The 22,529-nt window shown below is 39.4% G+C and overlaps 2 protein-coding genes across 6 annotated transcripts in view; one reads left to right on the top strand and one right to left on the bottom strand.

Annotated features, from left to right (window-relative positions):
* The window catches only part of LOC143029698 (E3 ubiquitin-protein ligase TRIM23-like), a 144,225-nt gene extending 142,403 nt beyond the window's left edge, over positions 1 to 1,822 (bottom strand). The window contains exon 1 of one of the 3 annotated variants that reach the window (XM_076192537.1): positions 1,629 to 1,822. In XM_076192537.1, coding sequence (XP_076048652.1) covers positions 1,629 to 1,727 — 99 coding nt within the window. In that variant the 5' untranslated portion in view covers positions 1,728 to 1,822. Of the gene's footprint in view, positions 1 to 1,126; positions 1,279 to 1,628 lie in introns of those variants that run through there. The other 2 variants (XM_076192539.1, XM_076192538.1) reach the window with 2 other exon arrangements.
* The window catches only part of RfC4 (replication factor C subunit RfC4), a 59,577-nt gene continuing 38,854 nt past the window's right edge, over positions 1,807 to 22,529 (top strand). The window contains exons 1-5 of one of the 3 annotated variants that reach the window (XM_076192540.1): positions 1,807 to 1,894; positions 1,987 to 2,101; positions 12,332 to 12,443; positions 17,670 to 17,878; positions 20,571 to 20,727. In XM_076192540.1, coding sequence (XP_076048655.1) covers positions 1,822 to 1,894; positions 1,987 to 2,101; positions 12,332 to 12,443; positions 17,670 to 17,878; positions 20,571 to 20,727 — 666 coding nt within the window. In that variant the 5' untranslated portion in view covers positions 1,807 to 1,821. Of the gene's footprint in view, positions 1,895 to 1,986; positions 2,107 to 12,331; positions 12,444 to 17,669; positions 17,879 to 20,570; positions 20,728 to 22,529 lie in introns of those variants that run through there. The other 2 variants (XM_076192541.1, XM_076192543.1) reach the window with 2 other exon arrangements.

The raw sequence follows: 22,529 nt of genomic DNA, 5'->3' as shown, positions 1-22,529 counted from the left end.
CTTTGTGATTGGCTGTCTCAGCGGGCCAATCAGGACGCAGCGCTATACGCTCGCACACCCCCTTGAGCCATAAGGCGGGTTTATAATCTCTGTATGTTTCTAGTATGCTCATTCCTTTGAGAAAGTCGTTAGACGAAACATCAGGAATAAAGCTTCACCTCCAGTCCATGTTTCCTTTACCGTGTCTATACAACTTGTTCACATGGATTTTCGATGGAAAGGAAGTTGGGAGATAGGGTTGATGAAAGAGTATTAGGATGGTTTGGACACATGGAAAGAATGAGTGAAGAAAGACTAGTAAAAGAGGTATGGAAGGCAGATGTGGAGGGAGTGAACATGAGGGGACATCCAAGGATGAGATGGATGGATGGGGTGAAGGTGGCTTTGGGAAAGAGGGGAATGTCTGTTGAGGAAGGATGGGAGAGGACAGATGACAGGGGTGAATGGAGAATTGTTGTATATGGATGATGTTGTGATGCATGAGGTGGAATGGGGGGTGAGGTTGTATGTGTGAGCAAAATTTGACGCAGCCCAAAGGGATTTCTCCCCATCTTCTCCTTTTATGTATGGGAGGACGGAGAGGGGAGGTCGTCAATTTAAAGAAGCGGCCTTGCTATGGATGTGCTGTGTCTTGCGACACTACCTCTGACCCAGGGCAGTGAGCAAGGTGCAGGGATGACCCATCATCCAGGAGGTGCTAAGATAAGAGGGAGGGTGGAGGGGAGTGGAGTATATTTAGGGATGGTATGGGTGGGAATGATTTTATGCCTTTTTCTTTCTGGCTACTTCCCAAAGGGGGAAAAAGCCTTGGTATATATATGTATGTGCACTACTAGAAATTTACTCATTTTTTCTATAGATTGGTTATAGTAGGTCAAGTTAGATTAGGTTAGGAGCTATTGGGGACAATGTGAGTTTCATGTTAAATATCGGTGCTTTCATAATTCTTGAATTTTAGAGATCTTCATTAATAATATGGATTCCATAATAATATACACAACACTGGCAAGACTTACTGGCCAATAGTTTAATGGGTCACTTATCTCCACACTACGGCTGTGAGGATCGACCTCAGAACTTCACTAAGTAAACTAAGTAAGTAAAATCTCTCATTGGTAGTACTAACCATTCTAGTCTTCCCCTGCATAATGCCTATTGCCCGACTGCAGAGGAAAGGTCATCCAGGTGAGATATCCAGGTGAGACACCCTTCTCCAGTCCTCAGCCTGGTATACTCAACACTGCATTCTTTTAATGAGGATATCATTTAACTCTGACATGATTAACTGTCTACATTACTACGTGCCTTCTTTCTGCCAAAATAGAGGTGCAGAGTGAAAATAGTATAGTGTGCAATGGTTATTGTGGTGAAATTAGCTACTTCATTGATGATTGATTGAGAAAGCGACACCGAAAACAAAAATTGAACCATGCCCTCAAATCTCCTTTGATTACTGGGATAATTTTTTTTTTTTTTACAGAACTATAAACAAGCAATAATTCTTACTTTACACGACTGATTTGTGGCATCAAAGAAGTAAAAATCAGAACACGAAATTTTATGCAACACTGGGCCCCAAAGTTACAGTGATGTTATTTTATCGAAAGTGCCATCTTAAAGCAACTTACGTTATTGCCTCTTTTACTACATGAGGGTTGCGGAGAACTAAATGTATGAAAGGACTGTGATCTCGCCATGGCAGATGACATTAAAGATTCTTCAGCCATTGCAATTGCTTTATAAAAGTTGAAGCGTCACCACACCATCAGCTGATTTTTGTAAACATTTTACGTTTACGTCATTTGCCTCCAAGGTCGGCCAATGCAGTACGTCATATGGCTCCCAATTGCATATTGCAATTATTTCCTTTTATTTCAGTTGATCAGAAAAAAAGGTGGATAAGATAAAATTTTAAATAATATTCATACTGTAATTGTTTCAATTACGCATCAAGCACTTCATATTCCTACATTTCCCGCCAAATAGATGTAAACATGAGTATGGACCCTACAAACATGGAAACAACTGAAGTTGAAACTTCAAGTGGCTCCAAGACATCGCAGGCCGGGTCATCGGGACACAAGTCAGGACATGTACCATGGTAAGGTTAGGTCATCACCTACATAAACTATTTTTTATACAAAGTGCCTGCTATGGCACTCGCCTAATTATCTTGCCTGTTAGGGTTCTTGCGGTAAATACAAATAGTTTGAGTCTCCCAAATGCAATTCTTATCTAAATCATCGGATAGTTCATATGATTCTGGATATTTTGAACCCCATGAATGAAACCCGCAAATCAATAGTAACGTCAATAACGATTTTTAAGTATTTGTTTAGTTTTGTTTATCGTAGACGAATTCTCGCGTGCAGCATCGGCTGCCATATGATGATATGACATGTTAGGTACGAACACAAAGTTTTCAAATTTGGTTTAACCCTTGAATTCTTATTGCATATGAAAGACCATTTCATTAGAAACAAAATAGTTTTTAAATTTAAAAAGCTTGGAAAAAAGCGAGATACGATTTTTTGAAATATTTTTCTATTCCGAATTTTTGGCTAGATTTTACTGTAACAAAGTGTGAAAACTCTTACTTACTCGTACTCTGTTGGTTGTCAGGCCGGACGACCCTTCACTGCTTTCACTGTGCCTCTCCAGGTGGTTCTATCCTCTGCCAATTCTTTCCAGTCTTCTCTTGGTGCCACCCTCTCCACGTCCTTCTTTACTCCATCCATCTGTACCTGGGTCTCCTTCCATCACCTTCCTTGGTAGTCTACCTCCATTCGGACGCAGTGTCGAGCCCACCTTGCTCTTCCCCATATTTCATCTTTAATGTACTACTGTCCGGTCTGATCTCTAATTTCCTTTATGTCTTTGTCTCCATTTCCCTTCTTCTTCATCATATACTGGGCCGAGGATTCTTAGAATATTGTTTTAAAAATTTCCAGTCTTTTCTCTCTTTCTTTTGTCAGTGTCCATGTCTCTCATCTGTACAGGACTGTTGGTTTTATTACAATGTTCTATGTTCTTATCTTAGTTCTTCTGTTGATGGTCAAACTCTTCATTACAGATGCCTGGGCACAGTAACATCTGTTTCCTACAGCTATTTGTTCATTTATTTCTATGTCCATTTCATTTCTCTCACTGGCACTGGATCTCAGGTACTTGAACTTATCCACTTTCTTCACACGTAGTGATCCAATGTGCTCTTCTCTTGGTGTATAATTGCCATTTCTACTTGGTTTCACAATTTCCGTTTTCTTCTCATTGCATTTTAGGCCTGTCAATTCTGCTGTTCTCTGGAATACTGAAAAGATCTCGTTAATTTCCTCCACAGTCTCGGCCACCACATCCATATCATTGGCGTAAGTGAGGTGGTTTATCTGACCATTGGATAACTTAGCTCCACCTGGATGGTTTGTAATCTGCCTGACTGCTTTCTCCAGTGCAAGATTAACCACTTCCATATGGTGATGCCTACGTAGGCGGCATGAGGAGCAAGTGGATACTCGATGATGCCGACATCGGCATCTTGATTATATTTATTGTAGTCGTACTTATGTAATTTCCATTCTCTCTAAACTGGCTTCATCAATTTTCTATGGTTATCAAAATACACGGGTGAAAGAGAATGAACGATTGAGCACTGACTTTATTTTTTATAATGCGATTATTATGACGCAACATTGCACGTCGGGCAGCTAATGCTGCCAAACGTGCAATGTGCCCCAGAATGAAGAGGTTAAGTAGTAAAGGTGACAGCATACATCCCTGCCTAAGGCCACTGTGTATATTGAAACTTTCTCTATTCTATTCTGAATTTTTGGCTAGACTTTACCGTAACAAAGTGTAAGAATTACTTTTACTTACTGTACATCTGCTTCCTTTGTAGCACATTTTAATGAGAGATATTAATTTAGCTGGAATATTTAGTTCTGCCATTATGTGCCACATTGATGGTCTGTGCACACTATCATATACTTTGAGAATAAACACCGTGTGAGATCGAAACCTTTATTGGTACGACGTTGGTCTATATATACTCAGAGTGTTTGCCATGTCTGTAATTGAAAAACCTGTAAGAAGCGAAACGTTGTACCAATAAAGGTTTCGATCTCACACGGTGTTTATTCTCACAGTCTTGTCGGCTTTTGCCATTTGTGTTTCAACTTATCATATACTTGTTTGAAATCTACAAATACCTGATATAGGGTCTTACCATATTCATAATATTTCTCCATTAGTTGGCGGACTGTGTAGATATGATCCATAGTTAATCTGTTTTGCCTAAATCCACACTGATATTCCCCCAACTCCTGTTATGTGTAATGTTTAAGCCGCTTCATTAGAATTCTTGTGTATACTTTATAACACCTAGTACGTTTATTCCCCTATAATTGGCACACTCTAGTTTGCTTCCTTTCTTATAAATTGGAATAATTACCCCCTTTTGCCATTTTGTTGGTAATTTTTTCTTATTCCATATTTCTTTGATTAATTTATAAATCTCTTTCCAGCACTTTCCCCCCATTTTCTTTTTAGTAGTGCTGCTGGTATTTCATCACAGCCGGGAGCTTTTCCGTTTTTTAATTCCTTTATGACCATCTTTATTTTAGCTAATGTTGGTTCTTCAATGGAATCTGTATCTATTACTTGTGCAGCCTGGATTGGGTGAGCCGGGTCTGGTCTGTTTAGCAACTCATAAAAGTATTGCTGCCATTGTTCCATGACTTCATTTTCTCCATATAGCATATCTCCACCTGGTCCTTTAATCATCCAATTTCTAGCTTGAAAACCTTTCTTTACAGCTCTCAGCTTTTTATGGTGTTCTTTCTCTCTACCCTCCTTTATTATTTTCTATTTCATCTAGTTCTCTATCCAGATCCTCCCATTTCTTATGTCTTAAATTATTAAATAATCTGTTGGCAATCCTCCAACTCTCTTGTAAGCTTTCTGCTAGTCTTTAGTCTGATGGGTTTTTGCATTAGGTTTTCTCTAATTCTTCTGCATTCTTTTGATGCCTCCTTACATTCTTCATCATACCAATGGTTTCTTTTAACTGGTGTCATGTATCCTACCTGCTCCTCAGCAGCTTTATGTACAGCTGCACAGAAAACTATCGTTAGTAAATCACGCTAATCATTTTGACACAAAACAACGAAACTATTTGAGACAAGTTGAAGTCTCCATCGGAAATAAGATTATCATGTCATAGTGAATCCATATGAACTCCGGAACTATTATTCGATTCATATTCATTCAGAAGGAATTCGAACAATTCGAATCCCAGAAATACCAACCCTTCGGTATCATAAGGTCATGTTCATTAGCGAATGTTTCGACACCCCTACTAACGATAGTTTTCTGTGTAGCTGTACAACCTCTTCAATTTTCTTTAGTGTGTGGTCTATATCCTCTTCCTCTTCCTCCCCACCTTCAATTAGATGTAGCACATCAAAATGGTTTCATATTTCCATCTGATATCCCTCTTGCACCTCTTGTATCTTCAGCCTGTTCACATTGTATCATTTTGTTCTGTTTTGTTGGGTTTTCTTTGTTGATGATTTTGACTTCACTTTTCCTAATATCAAATTATAATCATTGTCACAGTCTGCTGCCCTGTAGGATCGTGTATCTTATAATGCACTTTTATGTTTCCTTTGTATTAGTATGTGATCTATTTGGTTCTTTGTGGCTCCATCTGGGGATGTCCATGTTTGTTTGTGTATATCATTATGTTGGAATAGGGTGCCACCAATCACCATATAATTTGAGAGTGCAAAAGAGGCCAATCGTGCTCCATTTCCGGTGCTGTTTGTATGTAGACTTCGTCTACCTATCGCTGGATGGAAGGTCTCTGATTCTTTGCCTACAGTTTGTATTCATGTCACCAATTATCATTCTGATGTCATGTCCTCAGATTGTCATATACCTCTTGCAAAGTAGAATATAATAAATCTTTCTTCTCATCCTCCTTGTCTTCCATAGGAGCATGAACCATAATAATTGTAATATTGAATCATCTACCTTTTAGTTTTATCTTTGTTATCCTTTCATTTATTGGGGTAAAGGACATGACAGCTCCTCCAGTTTTCTCATGTATGCAGAAATCTACTCCTCCAACATGCAGGTTATCCTGTCTCCCACTATAAAAGATGTATTTCCCGATTCCAATTTCTCCTTGTTGAGGCCATCTATTCTCCTGTATCATTGCTATTTGCACACTGTACCTTTCTAGCTTATCTGTTATGCCCTTAGCACTTCCAACTCTATACATGCTAAGAACATTCAGTGTTGCAATTTTAATAGCATTCTTCCAAATCAGTTGTCCATTTCGTGCCAGTCCTGTTTCCAAGGATCCATCCTTTTGAGGCTCAGTTTCAGTAATCCAATTATTTAAGGATGCAGGTTGGTTAGACCCACGCTCCCGATTCAGGGTATAACGCCTGAAACTCGGTTGTTGACACCCTCAGTAGAAGCAGTAGTACCACAAACAGGTGGTATGCCAACAATTAGGAGGCAGAGGCTATGTAGACATAACCAGGGCTGTGGAGTTGGAATCGGAGTCGGAAGCAATTATAGTCACTGGAGTCGGAGTCGGAAGCAATTACAGTGTCACTGGAGTCGGTAAAAATATACCAACTCCGACTCCAGTTAAATTTACACTTTATAAGGCCTTCGTTTAGTCTGTAGTTATGCAGTACACACTCCTTATAAGTAGATTATATAAAAAAAATATATATAAAATGTAATAAATCTCATCGTCTTATCTTCGTGGTCATTCCACTAAACCCCCAAAACTTCCTTGTGCAACGCTGGCTTTCAAATTTATACATAGAACGATAAACATCCAAAGTATTACTTCAATAAATTAGATAAACACCTCCATTTTACACCTGTTGACACAGTCACGGGAGCTGTAATATTCCTGTCAAGTTCCATATGTGTCGTTTCCATCACCCCATCAGTTTGATGGTTGCTCCCACTGCTGTGTTGCCAAACAGTAGGATAATTATGATTTCAACTGTAGACTAACGCAATAGTACTATCTCTTCTCTCCTTTCCCCTTCTTTGTCCCCTCTATACTTTTTAACATTGAATTATTGAAATAAGGATATTTAAAGTTGAAAAAATTTTTCACATTTCAAACATGTTCAGCTGTATCTTGTATTGTACTCGTATCGATAAGATTGGTTCCAGCAAGGTAAAACAAATATTATAAGGTAAGTTAGCAGGGGGGTGAGGGAGAACCAGAAAACCTCTCCACTGCGCAGAGGTTCCGCGGGTCGAGAGCTGTCAGTCACTCACACACCAGTGTGTGGAGCGAAGCTCCATCTTCTGATTAAAGGGGCAGCTAAGGCAGACAAATAACATGTATAGTGCAGAAATGCAATTCTGTTAGACTGAAAGGTGATAAGAATATACATTTCTTTTCACTACCCAAAGATATAGAACTTGGAAAAAAAAGGATTGAATTATGTGGCACACACAATACTCGGTCATCTGGATGTGTATGCAGCCGTCATTTTGAAAGTAACTATTTATTAGCAACATTTCCTGAAGTTTTCATTCAATTGTAAATAAATAGACTAAAGAATCCGGTTAAAACATAACTGAGCTTGGTAGAGATAAAGGTCTACATATAAGATCCACGCTTGAGGAGATATGGAAATCCACATAAATCCAAAATGTAATATGATAAAAACCATATGATGCTTTTATGTGTCATCACTACTGGGTTTATATTCAGCTAGTTGGTGTGGATCAGCAGTATAATATCTTCCTCATCTACCTGATCAACATAGAAATTGACATGTCTTCCCATCTAATAACTCATCATATTAATATGATCCACTTAATGTGAAAGCATGGAAAACATTTTTATAACTTTTCTGGCAGTTGTATCTCAGATACTGATAATTTGAGGATAAGAAAGTGATACTGAGTAATTTCAGTATTATGTGAATATCATAGTGTAATTTTAAAGTTTACCATACAGATGGTTTTCTTTAAAGTTTACATTTTCTTTCACCTCTCACTCTCGCCCCCTCTGGATTTCCTATGACATCACGGTGGAGGTGCGTGGAGGGGGGGTGCTCAACGTACCTTATAGTATTCGTTTTAACCTTGGGTTCCAGAACCAGAGTAATGTCCATCGCAATAATCGCATAGCAGTACCAGTATGTAGTTAAATCAAGAGGTACATTATAGAATCTTTATTTTACTGGATTTTCTTCAATATCCTTTCAAAAAATATCTACTTTAGTGATAAAGTATTAATGAAGAGGTCAAACATAGGAAAGCCATACTATAACATATACAGTCAAACCTCGGTTTTCGAACATAATCCGTTCTAGAAGGCTGTTCGAAAAGCGATTTGTTCGAAAACCGAAACAATTTTTCTCATTATAATCAATGTAAATAATTTTAATCCGTTCCAAGTCTAAAAAACAACTTTTTCTAATTTTTTTTTACTATTTTACACCATAAACTGCACTGTATACTGTTTACCATAAATAAGTGTATCCCACTTCTTTTCTTAAACTTTTCAAACCACCCTCTGCTTGCTTATCAAACCCTTCCGGAATAATGCTAGGATCTTTTTTTATCAAATCTTCATACAATTGTCTTGCTTTGGCACAAATTGCATCTTCACTAAGAGTATCACCTGCTAACTGTTTCTCATTTACGAAAATCAGCAAAAGTTTTTCCACTTCCTCCAATACCTGTGGCCTTTGTTTGCTAAAAACACTTGATCTTTTAGCCACATCACTTGCTTTAACCTGGTCTTTATTTTTTAGGATGGTGCTTATCGTCGATTTCGCCATCCCAAACTCCTTAGCCAACGCAGACACACGAACGCCAGATTCATATTTCGCTATTAATTCTTTTTTAAATTCAATAGTTTTGCGCACTACTTTCCTCTTTTCTTCACCACTTGAACTTGCTTTCTTTGGACCCATGATTAGGGGCTAATACACGATGCAAAGATGAAAAAAAGTCAGATTTACGTAAATAAGAACGAACACGTCTGCTCGGAATGAACTTTGATCGCAAATGCGCTACGGAGGAAGCGTCCTTAGCGTTCGAGTTCTCTCGGCTCGCGAGTGAGCCGCGTTCGGGTACGCTCGGCTTCTTTCGGTTTGTTCGAGAGCCGAAATTTGGTCGAGTTCTGAGACGTAAAATTCTCGAAATTTTTGGTCGAAAACCGATTTGGTCGAGAACAGAAGCGTTCGATAACCGAGGTTTGACTGTATCTTTATTCTTTGATATAAACCAGTTATAATGATATAAGCCTACTCAAGATTGGAGCGTATGTGTGTTGTATAGGCTTTATAAGATATGTAGGCCATAATCAGTTAATTACATGAAAAGGAGTCGGAGGTTTTGTGTTCCGACTCCACAGCCCCGATAACGACTATGACTTAATCCTAAAGCTTAGCTTACTATGTAAGTCTATGTATTGCGCATGCACCCCCAAGTGTGAGAATTAAGGGCGGTAATTTGTAAAGATTTTGGTAAAGAAATATACATAAAGTCTAAACTACTGGTCCAATTTTATTGAAATTTTGAATACTTAGCTTTTATGGGTCCACAAATCACCTGAACATTTAAAAAACAATTGAACATCCCCATCATACCAAATTTGCCTTTTCATGGCAACTATTAGTTGTCAATTTAGAGATGATCATCAGTAAAATCCAAACTGCTTCACCAATTGACATGCAACTTGGCATGTGAAAGTTTTATGGGTCAACATACCATCTGAGCATGTCAAAAACAATGCAGGACCTTCCTTTTATACTATTCTTACTATCACCTATCATGTTGCCATGGCAACTATTGTCAATTTAGAGATAATCATCAATAAAATCCAAACCCCTGGCCCAATTGACATGCAATTTGGGATGTGAAGGTTTTTTTATGGGTCAACAAATCATCTGAGCATGTCAAAAACAATGTAGGACCTTCCTTTTATACTATTCTTACTAGCACTTATCATGTAACATGTTCCATTAATGTAATGTATGCACAGCTAAAAGAACTTTACTATCACATTAAAAAGTGCATATATAGATGCCATAGCCCTTACCCATAGATTGCCTCTTGGTACACTAACCAGTCAGTACTGCAACTATCCTAAGACCTTATTTCAACAGCTCATGTCTTTTATCATCATGAAACCCAGAAGAAAATTTAAGTCTTGTCTCGACCTCTACTAGTCTTGAGACTTGTCATGGTCCATGACATGGAATATTGACCATATGATTAATAGTTATTTCATATACTTGCTATCATAGCCATAGCTGGCTATGTGATAGGCATAGCATAGCCTGTCCAACATCTTAAAATTCATACCATAACAATGTAAGTATTATTTGTGAACAACACCCTCTACGACTACTACCGGTAGTAGTAGTATCTCCGATATGTCGTGTAAGCAAACACAACTAATTATCAGAGAATATGCCTACATGTTCCACATTAAGGCACAGCTGTCGCATTACCAGCAGTCTTAAGGTTGTTCATTTCTGGGAGAAAATAGGCTAAAAAAAAACATGGATATCACATTAAAATATTCATATATAGGTGCCTTATCTTTAGATTTCCACTGAAAACTAATTTGCCATGGCTAATAGCCAAATTTGCATTTTTTGTGTGTGAAGAACAGCAAGACAATTTAAAAATCCTGCACATACACTGAACACTGCAAGCATTCAAACTGAGGCATGCCTATTCAAATGGACCACAAAAGATGGTGGTGTAAACCTTGTATCTGCGATTGTGGCATCACCTGCAGATTTGCGTGTACCTACATATGTAATATGCATCACACTACTCATATCTTAAAATATAAAGTCACTGCTGTATTACTTATTTTCTTTTACTCTGAGTAATAAACAGAAAATGTGATCAAACCAGTTCATAGAATCCATGGGTAACTCACAAGTGCGAAAATATATAATCAAGATGCCGACTATGTCATCCTCGGACCTTGTGTACTCATGCCTCATTATGTTAATGTAGGCATCATTGTACCAAAGTGTTTAAGGGGGGGGGGGGCTGTGATGAAAAGTAGCACACCTGCATCTAGCCCAACCTAATATGGTAATTTTGAAAATGTTTCCCAGGGGAATAAATATGTATCTATATATTTATAAATTTTTAGAAGTGCACACCTATGCGATATTGCAATAGAAAATTAATTATTAATTTTGTAAATTATGATACATCAATGTAATATGCGATTTTCTTGGTGGAAGTTAATAAGAAAAAAGTTACTAAAATTGATTTATTAATTAACAAAATTGTGGCAGTATAATGATATGCCATGTTTGTTTTGATAGATGTTGAGGTCGAAGAAATGAAAGGATAAATTCATCCGTTCTAACCTAATCTATGTAACCTAACCTATATTTAGTAATTTGGTACCTCAAATTCTAAGGGTCATCCAGGTTGTCATCGTCACAGATGCTGACGGCCTGATTATTATTGTACCTCGGATAATTAAAATATGACAGCAGAACCCCATGTTCTTTCAAAAAGTTCAAGGAAGTCCTGTTCTCTTCGTAACAGCGCTTATTAACATCACCTGGAGTTGGAGAGCACCTGGTCCACAGCATGAAAGCCATCGTCTAACTGACAGTGGCTGGACTGGACAAACAACATGGCATCTGGACTGTATCCTAGCAGCTTTGTTCATCAATAGATTTGCTTGTAGCAAGGTTTTTTGTTGTTTATTTCCACCAAGGAAATTGCATATTATGTTCATGTATAATAATTTACAAAATTGATATTTCATTTTCTAATGATATGTCGTGTAGGTGTGCGCAACTAAAATAATACCTATTTGTTTCATAGCTTTCAATTTGTTGCTCTAAGTGTTGAGAAGAGGTACTTTACGTGGCTGACAAAGCTGGTCACCTTGTGTGGGATAGAATTGTGGTGCCTGCATGAAGAAAGCATGGATGAGGGTTGTTTGGGCATTGATTAATAAATATCTGGCCAAATACTGAAAGAGAAATTTGCCATGTATCCCAGACCACGTCACCCACTCCTTAACATTTCTCTGATATGTGGGTTTGCCTCTGTGCAGCAGCCACATCCACCCCCCCCCCTTTTTTTTTATAATATATATATATATATATATATATATATTTATTATCATCATCATCATCATCACCACCACCACACTACCACCTAGGACCTTTCTTGATAGACCCCAGCCCAGAGGTAATGTATTTACATATACCATTACATAAAGTTGTTGAAGATTTATGAATATAGTAATCTAGGCAGATAGTCTTGACAATATTTTCTTTATCAGGATTGAAAAGTATAGACCTTCAACATTCTCGGAAATTGTTGGCAATGAAGAAACAGTGGCACGTCTTGGAGTGTTTTCTCGTAATGGCAATCTTCCGAATATCATTATTGCTGTAAGTATATTTATTAAGAATTTCTGAAATTGGTTAGTGCATGGAGTAGAGGTTCTCAGAAAGAGCTAATGACCCAATACTTGTATAATTTTATATCAATCTGAGAATCATGGAACCAGTTGGAGTCCACTACTGAACAGAGGGCTCTCCCAATTTTTTCCATGAATCACATGACTCCAACATCTGCCTTAATAATTGCAAAATTTTCTATCTTGTATCTCCACACGTCTGGTCACCTTCAGTGCTTCTCAGGGCTGTAGAGAGGAAGGAGGAGGATTATTTGGGGATTATCCCCAGGGCCCAGCCTTAGGCCATACTTTTATTTATTGTATTTGGTAATTAACACAGTGACACAGTTTAAACTGTTCCCCTGAATTACCTCACCTTGCCTTACCTTACCTCAAGCCATCCTGCCACTCCTCCATATGCTTATAAGCAATGTCATAAAAAGTGTTGTAGTTATATTATGAAGAGATTGTGTGGAGAAACATGGACACATGGTTTAGAGGTAAGGCTCCTGACAAGTCTGTGCTTATTTAGTGTTTCTATAAGTGTATGTGAAGTATTATACCTAGTGTTTTTAGGGATGTAATTAGATTGTTGCGTACAGCTCCAGCTCTTTTTGCATTGATTTGTGTTGGTAAATGTGGTGCATGTGATGTGGACCCTTATGTTTCATCAGTGGGACTTGATAGATTTGTGTGAGGTATTGTTAGGCTTTCTGCACATAGGATATGTGGTCCTGGTTTGATTTTTATGTCACCAGCTAGAAGGTATGGGAGGGCAGGCAGTGGGGTGCTCACCTCCTTTTGTGGGTGGGGGAACAGAAGTAAAAGTGGAGATGATAGCTTAGTAGGAAGAGAATAGAGTGATTTTTTAGGGGAGCTAATTCCTCCTTGTGTATGAAGTGATAGCGTATTGCCTTGCAACAGGGTAGCTTTGATTCCATGTGAGGTGAATTGAAGTCACCAGAGACCTTGTTGTTACATTTTATTGAACTTATTCTTTGACATCCTGAAAAGGAGACAATGCATACATTCAGCATTGCTTAAACACAACATAAAGCTTTTAATAAAGTTAATAACATTAATATATCCTCCTCAACAGCTAATGCATTAAATAAAGTAATCAGAGAGGTTCTTCTAAATAAACTACCATAGAATTATCAGAAATAATGGTTACCTAAATGCCTGGCTTAGTTTGCCAGTGAACACCAACAAAATGTTCACAAATTTAATATGAAACAATCCTCCTGACAAACACCACTCTCTGGTATGAAGTTACACATGAACAAATGAATATCACATTGCAATATACTACACCATGGTGGAGCGTTATTTTTTCCATTCATCCTCTTCTGGTTGGTGATGTATCCTCTTGAAGGATTCCCAAATTTGTGGTGGTGTGAAGGAGAGAAATGAGTAGACCTAGGGAAAGGTGGATTTATGGGGTGAACAAAGTTATAAAAATTCATGTTCAGAATATTATATGAGCTAAACTGCAGGGGGTGACATAGAAATAATAATACACACAACCCAAGGTTTAGCCTCTTCAATACAGTCAAATTTTCGCATGCAGCATTGGATGCCTGAGGTACAATGATTGGGGCATTACAATATTTGTATGATAAAATGTAGTCACTGCTGTATTACTCATTCTCTTTCACTGAGTAATAATAAACACAAAAAATGTGATCAAGCCAGTTCACAGAATTCAGGGATTACTCAGCCACACTACAAAATAAATACAATCAAGACGCCAACACCTGCATCCTCGTATACCCACTAGCGCCTCATGACGCCCACGTAGGGATCATCATATGGAAGAGATTAATGGATCCCCATTCAACAGATTTCAGAGGCAGTTGATGACTCAGAATAAATGTTTGAGTCCCCCACCATGGAATTGTGGCACATCAAGTGCATATGTTGAATTTGTATTTATCGGACTTATAAGGGGATGGATGTGATAGTCATTTTTGCCATGAGTTCCACTATCAGGAAACCTGCAGCCCTACAGATGGCAGTTGTCCTTGGGTCCTACCATAAATCTCTCTGGGAAGAAACTTTGGACACTTGTCTGTGTTGTACTCGTTTGAGGCTGTTTCTTTTTCACAGGCTGAGAGTAAAAGGAGAGCAGTTGCTGGTTGTTGTTGTTGTTGTCGTCGTTCCCTAGACTGTCTGTCCGAGCAGTCCCGTCTCCCCAAGGAATGCCATAGCCGAAACTGGGTTTTCCCACAAATCCTTTATAGAGCATATGTTGTGTTGTTTGCGTGCATGATTGTGTATAATGCAGTCTTCCATTATGTGTTGTATGGTATGGGGTGAAGTGTTACATCCTGCAGTTGCTGGTTATCAGCTCTGCCTGTGTGAGAAGGTGTTAGAAATATAGTTTAAGTTGAGAGAAGATGGCAATCTATCTATATACCAAGGACTTCCTTTCCCTTATAAGGGAGGTAACCAAGTTAAAATGCATGCACCCATCTCCACCCATCCCACTCCTATCCATCACCCCTGCCTCTCCTTCATCTTAGCTCCTCATGGATGATGGGTCATCTCTGTGTCCTGCCCACTGCTCTGGGTAAGAAGCAATGCAGCAAGACACAGTACATCCACAGCAAGGCTGCTCCACTTAATCGATGATGGCAGTGAATGCATACATACATATAACAAAGGCTTTATCCCCCTTACAAGGGAGGTAGCCAAAAAACAGAGGCGTAAAATCCACTCCCACCCATTCCATCCCCACATACTCCACTCCCATTCACCCCCCTCCCTCCCTCTTATCTTGGCTCCTAGATGATGGGTCATCCCTGCATCTCGCCTACTGCCCTGGGTCAGAGGCAGTGTCGCAAGACACAGCACATCCACATCAAGGCCACTTTGTTTAATCAGCAACCCCCCCTCTCCATCCCCTCATGCAGAAAAAGAGAAGATGGGGAGAAATTCCATTTGGGCTCCATCAAATTATTTTTCACATATACTCCCTCACCCCCCATCCTCCACCTACTCCCATGTATCATAGCATCATCCATACACAACCATTCTCCATTCACCCTTATCTTCTATCCTCTCCCGTCCTTCCTCAGCAGATATTCCCCTCTTTCCCAATGCCCCTTTTACCTCGTCCATCCATCTCATCCTTGGTTGCCCCCTCATGTTCACTCCTACATCTCCCTTCCACACCTCTTTTATTAATCTTTCTTCACTCATTCTTTCCATGTGTCCAAACTATCCCAATACTCTTTCATCAACCCTATCTCCCAAAGCAAAGCAAAGGCAGTGAATGCAGTAAAGATTTTCTCTCCCATGTCAAGTTCTCCATGTGGTTAAACTACCCCAGCACTCTTTGATGTACTCTATCTAACTGCTCTCTTTCCACCCTTATTTTCCACCCCACCTCAAAGAATGAATGAGGAGATACTAACAAAGACAATGTGGAAAACAGGAGTGGATGGAGTGAACAGGGAGAAAGACCAAGAATGAGGTAGATGGATGAGGTGAAGGGAGCTTTAGGTGCATATGGACCTTTTATCCATGAGATGCTGAGAAAGGAATGGTATTAAATGGGTTTTTTATTATGTAGAATTGTGTTAGAATTAGAAATGGAGAGAGTGGAGGTAAAGGTGGGACTTCACCAGGGATGTGTTATGTTGCCTTGGCTGTTCACTTTATACATGGATGGGGTAGCGCAAGACGTAAACACAAGGGTAATGGGTCAGGGATTGGAGATAAAGAAAACTGGGAGATAAGTCAGTTGTTGTTTGATGACAACACTGCTTGTAGCAGGATCAGAGGGATTAAGGAAGTTAGTGACAGAGTTTGAGAAGGTGTGTGAAAGAAGTTGAAGATAAATGTGGATAAAATTAAGGTGATGAGATGTACAAGGAGAGAGGATGGTAGCAAATTGGAAGTGAGTATTAAGTGAGAGAGCCTGGTGGAAGTAGATATCTTTAGATACTTGGGTGCAAATGTGGTGGCAAAGGGAGTAGTAGAAGTGGAGGTAGAATATAGATTGAGAGAAGCAAGTAAATGCCTTGGGAGATTAAAAAGCGTAATGAGAAATAGACATTTGGGAATGGATGCTAATAAATTATATGAAGGAGTGATTGTAGCAACAGCACTGTATGGGACAAACATGGAACATAAGAGAAGGAGAGATTAACCACTCCGGGGCACATCGCACGTCTGGCAGCATTAGCTGCCCGACGTGCGATATTGCATTATAAAAAATAAATTCACTGCTCAATCGTTCGTTCTCTTTCACCCGTGAATTTTGATAAACATAGAAAATATGATGAAGCCAGTTTAGAGGGAATGGAGGTTATGTAGGTACGACTACAATAAATATAATCAAGACGCCGACGTCGGTATCATTGCGTACCCACTTGCTCCTCATGACACCCACGTAGGCGTCACCGTATGGAAGTGGTTAAATGTGTTTGAGATGAAATACCTGAGAAGTATGGTAGAGGTCACTAGGCTGGATAGAGTGGGAAATAGAGATGAGGAGGATGGAACAGGAGTTGGGAGATGGGGTTGATGAAAGAGTATTAGGATGGTTTGGACACATGGAAAGAATGACTGAAGATAGATTGGTAAATGAGGTATGGAAGGCAGATGTGGAAGAAGTGAACATGAGGGGGTGACAAAGGATGAGATGGATGGATGAGGTAAAAGGGGCATTGGGAAAGCAGGGAATGTCTGTTGAGGAAGGAAGGGAGAAGACAGAAGATAGAGGTGAGTGGAGAATGGTTGTGTATGGATGATGCTGTGATACATGGAAGGGAGTGGGTGGGGGATGGGAGGGTGAGGGAATATGTGTGAAAACTATTTTGATGCAGCCCAAAGTGATTTCTCCCCATCTTCTCTTTTTCTGCATGAGGGGATGGAGAAGGGGGTGTTGCCAATTAAACGAAGCAGCCTTGTTGTGGATGTGCTGTGTCTTGGTGCATTGCTTCTGACCCAGGGCAATGGTTGAGATACAGGGATGACCCGTTATCCAGGAGGAGCCAAGAAAAGAGGGAGGGAGGGATGGTGAATGGGGGTGGAGTATGTGGAGATGAAATGGGTGGGAATGGATTTATGCCTTTGACTTTGGCTACCTCCCTTATAAGAGGGAAAAAGCCTTTGGTATATGTATGTATGAATTGTATGTGTTATGTGACTTGGCCATCACCTTACTTTGCAGGAAATGGTAAATAATTAAAAAAAAATCTCTCAACAGGGCCCCCCAGGTGTTGGAAAGACTACAACCATTCTATGCCTTGCACGGTCATTGTTAGGACCCAGTTTCAAAGAAGCTGTGCTGGAATTGAATGCATCTAATGAAAGAGGAATTGATGTAGTAAGAAATAAAATCAAGATGTTTGCCCAGCAGAAAGTTACTCTACCCAAAGGACGTCACAAGATTATCATTCTTGATGAAGCAGACAGGTTGGTGAATCACCATTCAAGTAGACTAGTAGTAACCCACATGCAAAAATGATTGTCCCCCTAAATATTTTTAACTACTTGATTATAAAGCTTCTCTTAAATATAATTTTATATGTGCAAAGGGAATTCATTTGTAGCTGTAGATTTTCAATACAAATTATTCTTTACATTAATCCCTCCCATATTTAAACTAATTGACCCACGGTGTTCAGATTTGGTAAGTACAGAAAATCCCCCATATATAATAGGGATATGTAAATTTAAACATTTTTGTATGTTAATAATTTGCATTTGGAAGTGAGACAGGCACAATAGTCGCTTGTGTGGTAAACTTGGTTCTGTACAATATTTTCATCATATTTTCATACTTCTTTTTGTGCCATCAAAGTATATGCCTCTCATATACAGAAAATTGTACTCCCTTTTTCCTCTCCGTTTAATGAATTTTCATACGTTAGAGTTTCGTTTATAGGGGATTCATTGTACAGGTAAACGTCGACTTACGATGGCATTAGGTTTCGATAGAGCCATCGTAAGACGATCTCATCGTAAGTCGATCCCCACTCTGTTCCGTGGTCACTGTACCTAGCCTACCTGTATATTAACCACCAGAGATACTGAATATAGCCTATTAAACATGTACAGTAGTTTATTTAATCATTTTTATCCTTTTTACCATATTCAAACACTATAATATGTATTTTAAGTACGGGACTTAAATCTCGCGGGCAGCAGCCAATGCCAGCCGTACGACGTGACGTAATAATACTCGCATCATAAAATATAGTCACTGCTTATATCGATCGTTCTCTCTTTCACCCGCGAATTTTGAAAACCACAGAGAATGGGATTTAGGGCACATTTGAGAGAATGTAAAAACACAGGGGCGACTACAACAAATATAATCAAGACGCCGATATGGCAGCGTCGCGAATCCACTTGCTCCTCATGACGCCTACGTGTGCGGCACCGTATGGAAGGGGTTAAATTATCATATCGTCGTCGTCGTCGTCGTCATCGTAAAGTCGAACAATCGTAAGTCGCGGCCATCGTAAGTCGACGTTTACCTGTATTTAGATATGCAAGGTAAAATTGCTCCCATCCCTACTTTGCCACATCAGTGCTAAATTTTCTCTCCTGAAGGAATAAAAGTTATACAGTACACATAAATATTGTGTTAATGAATGATGGATTGAATAACGGAGGATTGGATATGGGAGGGATGTGCTTTGAACATACATATACCAAAAAACAAAGGCACAAAATCCACTCCCACCTATTCCCTCTTCACATATTCCACTCCCATTCACCCCCCACCATATCTTGGCTCCTTCTGGATGATGGATCATCCTTGCATCTCGCCACTGCCCTGGGTTAGAAGCAATGTAGCAAGACACAGCACACCCACAGCAAGGCCACTTCATTTAATTAGCAAAAAAAGAAAACAGCAAGGCCACTTCGTTTAATTAGAAAAAAATAAGATAAAATAGAAAATCTCTGCCCCCTCATGCAGAAAAAGAGAAGATGGGGAGAAATCCTTTCAGGCTGCATCAAATTATTATTCATGCATACTTCCTCACCCCCCATCCCCCACCCACTCCCTTTCATGCATCACAGCATCATCCATACACATGCTGTACATGGTACATTACATTCAAGTGAAATATAGTATCATTTTAGTAGAAAAGATGTAATTATTAAAACACTGTATGTGCTCTAGCATTTTGTAACTTCTCTGAAAAGGTTGTTAACCACACCTGCACTTACTCCAGGGAAGACAGACCATGGTAAGGGGTGGTGGGGCCCCTGATACCCCTGGCTGTTGTGAGAAGGCAAGAGATAGGTTTGAGTGGAGAATGGTTGTGTGTGGATGATATTTTGACGTAGCCCAAAGGGATTTCACCCTGTCCCCTCTATTTTCTGCATGAGGGAACAAGGAAGGAGGTTTGCCGTGTAGGTGAAGTGGCCCATCTGTGGATGTGCTGTGTCTTGCTGCATTGCTTCTTACCTGGAAAATAGGCAGGAGACAGGGATGCCCCTTCATCCACAAGGAGCTAATATGAGAGGAAACAAACTTTGTGGATGCCTTAACTGGGTACCTCCCTTATTAAGGGGAAGAGGCCCTTGGTATATAGATATAGATAGATGTTTCAGGTGTGTTTTTGTCTTGATATGTTTGTTAGTGCTGTTATATGTTGATTACAGCTCCAGCACTGTTTTGGTAAGTGTTGTCTGTTAGGATGAACCAAGAATGGCATGTGTTGCATTTGATGGATGTATGTGCATAGTTTATGGGTTTAGAGCATGTGGGACAAGTTTAAGGGCCTGGGTTAGTTTCTTTGTGGCTGGCTAGTAGCAGGAGAAGTGAGAGGGCAGGTGCTGGGTTACTGACCTTGTGTGAAACATAAGGAATAGAGGGAAGGGAGATAGTTGGGAGTATGTGGGAGAGAGAAATGAATTAGTCTCTGGCCTGGTCTGTAGACCAGATACTGGCCTAGGGCCACATTCCTTGTGGATGTTGGTTTTTTGTGACCATTTGGTGTCAGTAGCAAAGCTTTGATAAGTCTTTTATCATTTTGTAGCAGTGCTATCCTCTCCTTGCAGTCTCTGTGCTCACTGCAACAGATGAGAGCCACAAATAGTTTGTTAATTTAATTACTGTGATTTGATTTTATTATTATTATTTTTACAGTATGACGGATGGTGCTCAGCAAGCTCTTCGAAGAACAATGGAAATTTATTCTAATACAACCCGCTTTGCACTGGCATGTAATACATCAGAAAAGATTATTGAACCAATACAGTCAAGGTGTGCAATGCTTCGATACTCCAAACTTTCAGATGCACAGGTATGCCATTAATGGAATACCAATCCCACTTCCATTCCATTCTACACTGTCCAAATAGCTGTCACCTACAAAGGATAGTGACAACAACCATCACCATATTGGCCTGCAAATCACTCAAGGAACAATGCAACCATTACACAGAAGACATTGAACACAAAGGATTACAAAGATGGAGCATGCCAACAGGAGACCTTTTGGTCCATAACTAGGTCGGATGCGGAAAAAAATATATATAAATGATAAAGAAAATTATATGGTTTAACATCACAAACTCCCCCCTATCGGAAGGCTAGGACAGTGCCCCTCACAGAGGGCTTTATAGATAAAATAAAATAAAAATCATAATATAAATAATGATAAATAAAAGAAATAATACATTGGTATAGTTAAATGATAAACAAACAGGTAAACCGTAAATAATAATAAACTGACAAATAAATAATGATAAATGGAAATCAAGCTTAATAAACAGACAAATAATAACAAACAAATAATCAAATAATATAAAATAAATGGCAGTCATTACAACATCTTGCTTAAATGTTTATCTAAACGAATCTTAAAGTTTCAAACTGAACTACATTGCACTGCCTCTGCAGAAAGTTTATTCCATTCATTAACTACACAGCTGGCGAAGTTGTTTCTAAATTAAATCTTTTTTCCTGACAGTTTGAAACCATTATTTCTTGTCGGATTCTCATTCAGTGTAAGAATTTTGTCACTTTTGATATTGTCAATCCCCTTTAGAATCTTGAATACCTGTATCGAGTCACCTCTGAGTCTACACTTTTTTAGGGAAAACAGATTCATATGTTTTAGTCGATTTTTGTATGGTTTATTTTTTTTATATTTGGAATCAGTTTTGTGGCTCTCCTTTGTACTTTTTCCAATCTGTCAATGTCTTTAATGAGATTCGGTGACCATACAGAAACAGCATATTCCAGACAACAGCATTAGCTTTACCTTGAGTGATTTATGGGCCAATGTGTTGGTTGTTGCTGTGTACCGAGGAGCATTTCTGTTGGTCAAATTTAACTAAGTCTGCCAAAAGTATTTGATTGTCTAAGTAAGGTGAGTATAGGGCATAGTAGAATATGGTGCTCTATATTTTTGGGTGGTTATATCATACATACATACATATACCAAGGCTTTTTCCCCCTTACAAGGGGGGTAGCCAAAACGAAAAAGGCATAAAATTATTCCCACCCATTCCATCCCTGAATACACTCCACACCCCTCCACCCTCCCTCTTATCTTAGCACCTCCTGAATGACGGGTCATCCCTGCACCTTGTCCACTGCCCTGGGTCAGAAGCAGTGTCGCAAGACACAGCACATCCACAGCAAGGCCGCTTCATTAAATTGGCGACCCCCCTCTCCGTACCCCCATTGCATAAAATAAGAGGACGGGGAGAAATCCCTTCGGGCTGCGTCAAATTTTGCTCACACATACTACCTCACCTCCCATCCACCTGCCCATTCCACCTCATGCAATCACAACATCATCCATATACAACCATTCTCCATTCACCCGTCTTCTGTCCTCTCCCATCCTTCCTCAACAGACATTCCCCTCTTCCCCAAAGCCCCCTTCACCCCATCCATCCACCTCATCCTTGGACGTCCCCGACGGTCATATCAGAGGTGGTTATATCTAAGGTGGAGTGGAGGTAGAATGTAGATTGAGAGAAGCAAGTAAATGCCTTGGTGGATTAAAAAGTGTAATGAGGAATAGACATTTGGGAATGGAGGCTAAGAGGAGACTGTATGAAGAAGTGATTGTGCTAACAGCACTGTATGAGG

Source organism: Oratosquilla oratoria, chromosome 11, assembly GCF_046742065.1.
Source record: "Oratosquilla oratoria isolate Oo_2021 chromosome 11, ASM4674206v1, whole genome shotgun sequence".
In the NCBI taxonomy this organism is placed as follows: domain Eukaryota; kingdom Metazoa; phylum Arthropoda; class Malacostraca; order Stomatopoda; family Squillidae; genus Oratosquilla; species Oratosquilla oratoria.
This window is presented reverse-complemented; position numbering and strand designations above follow the sequence as displayed.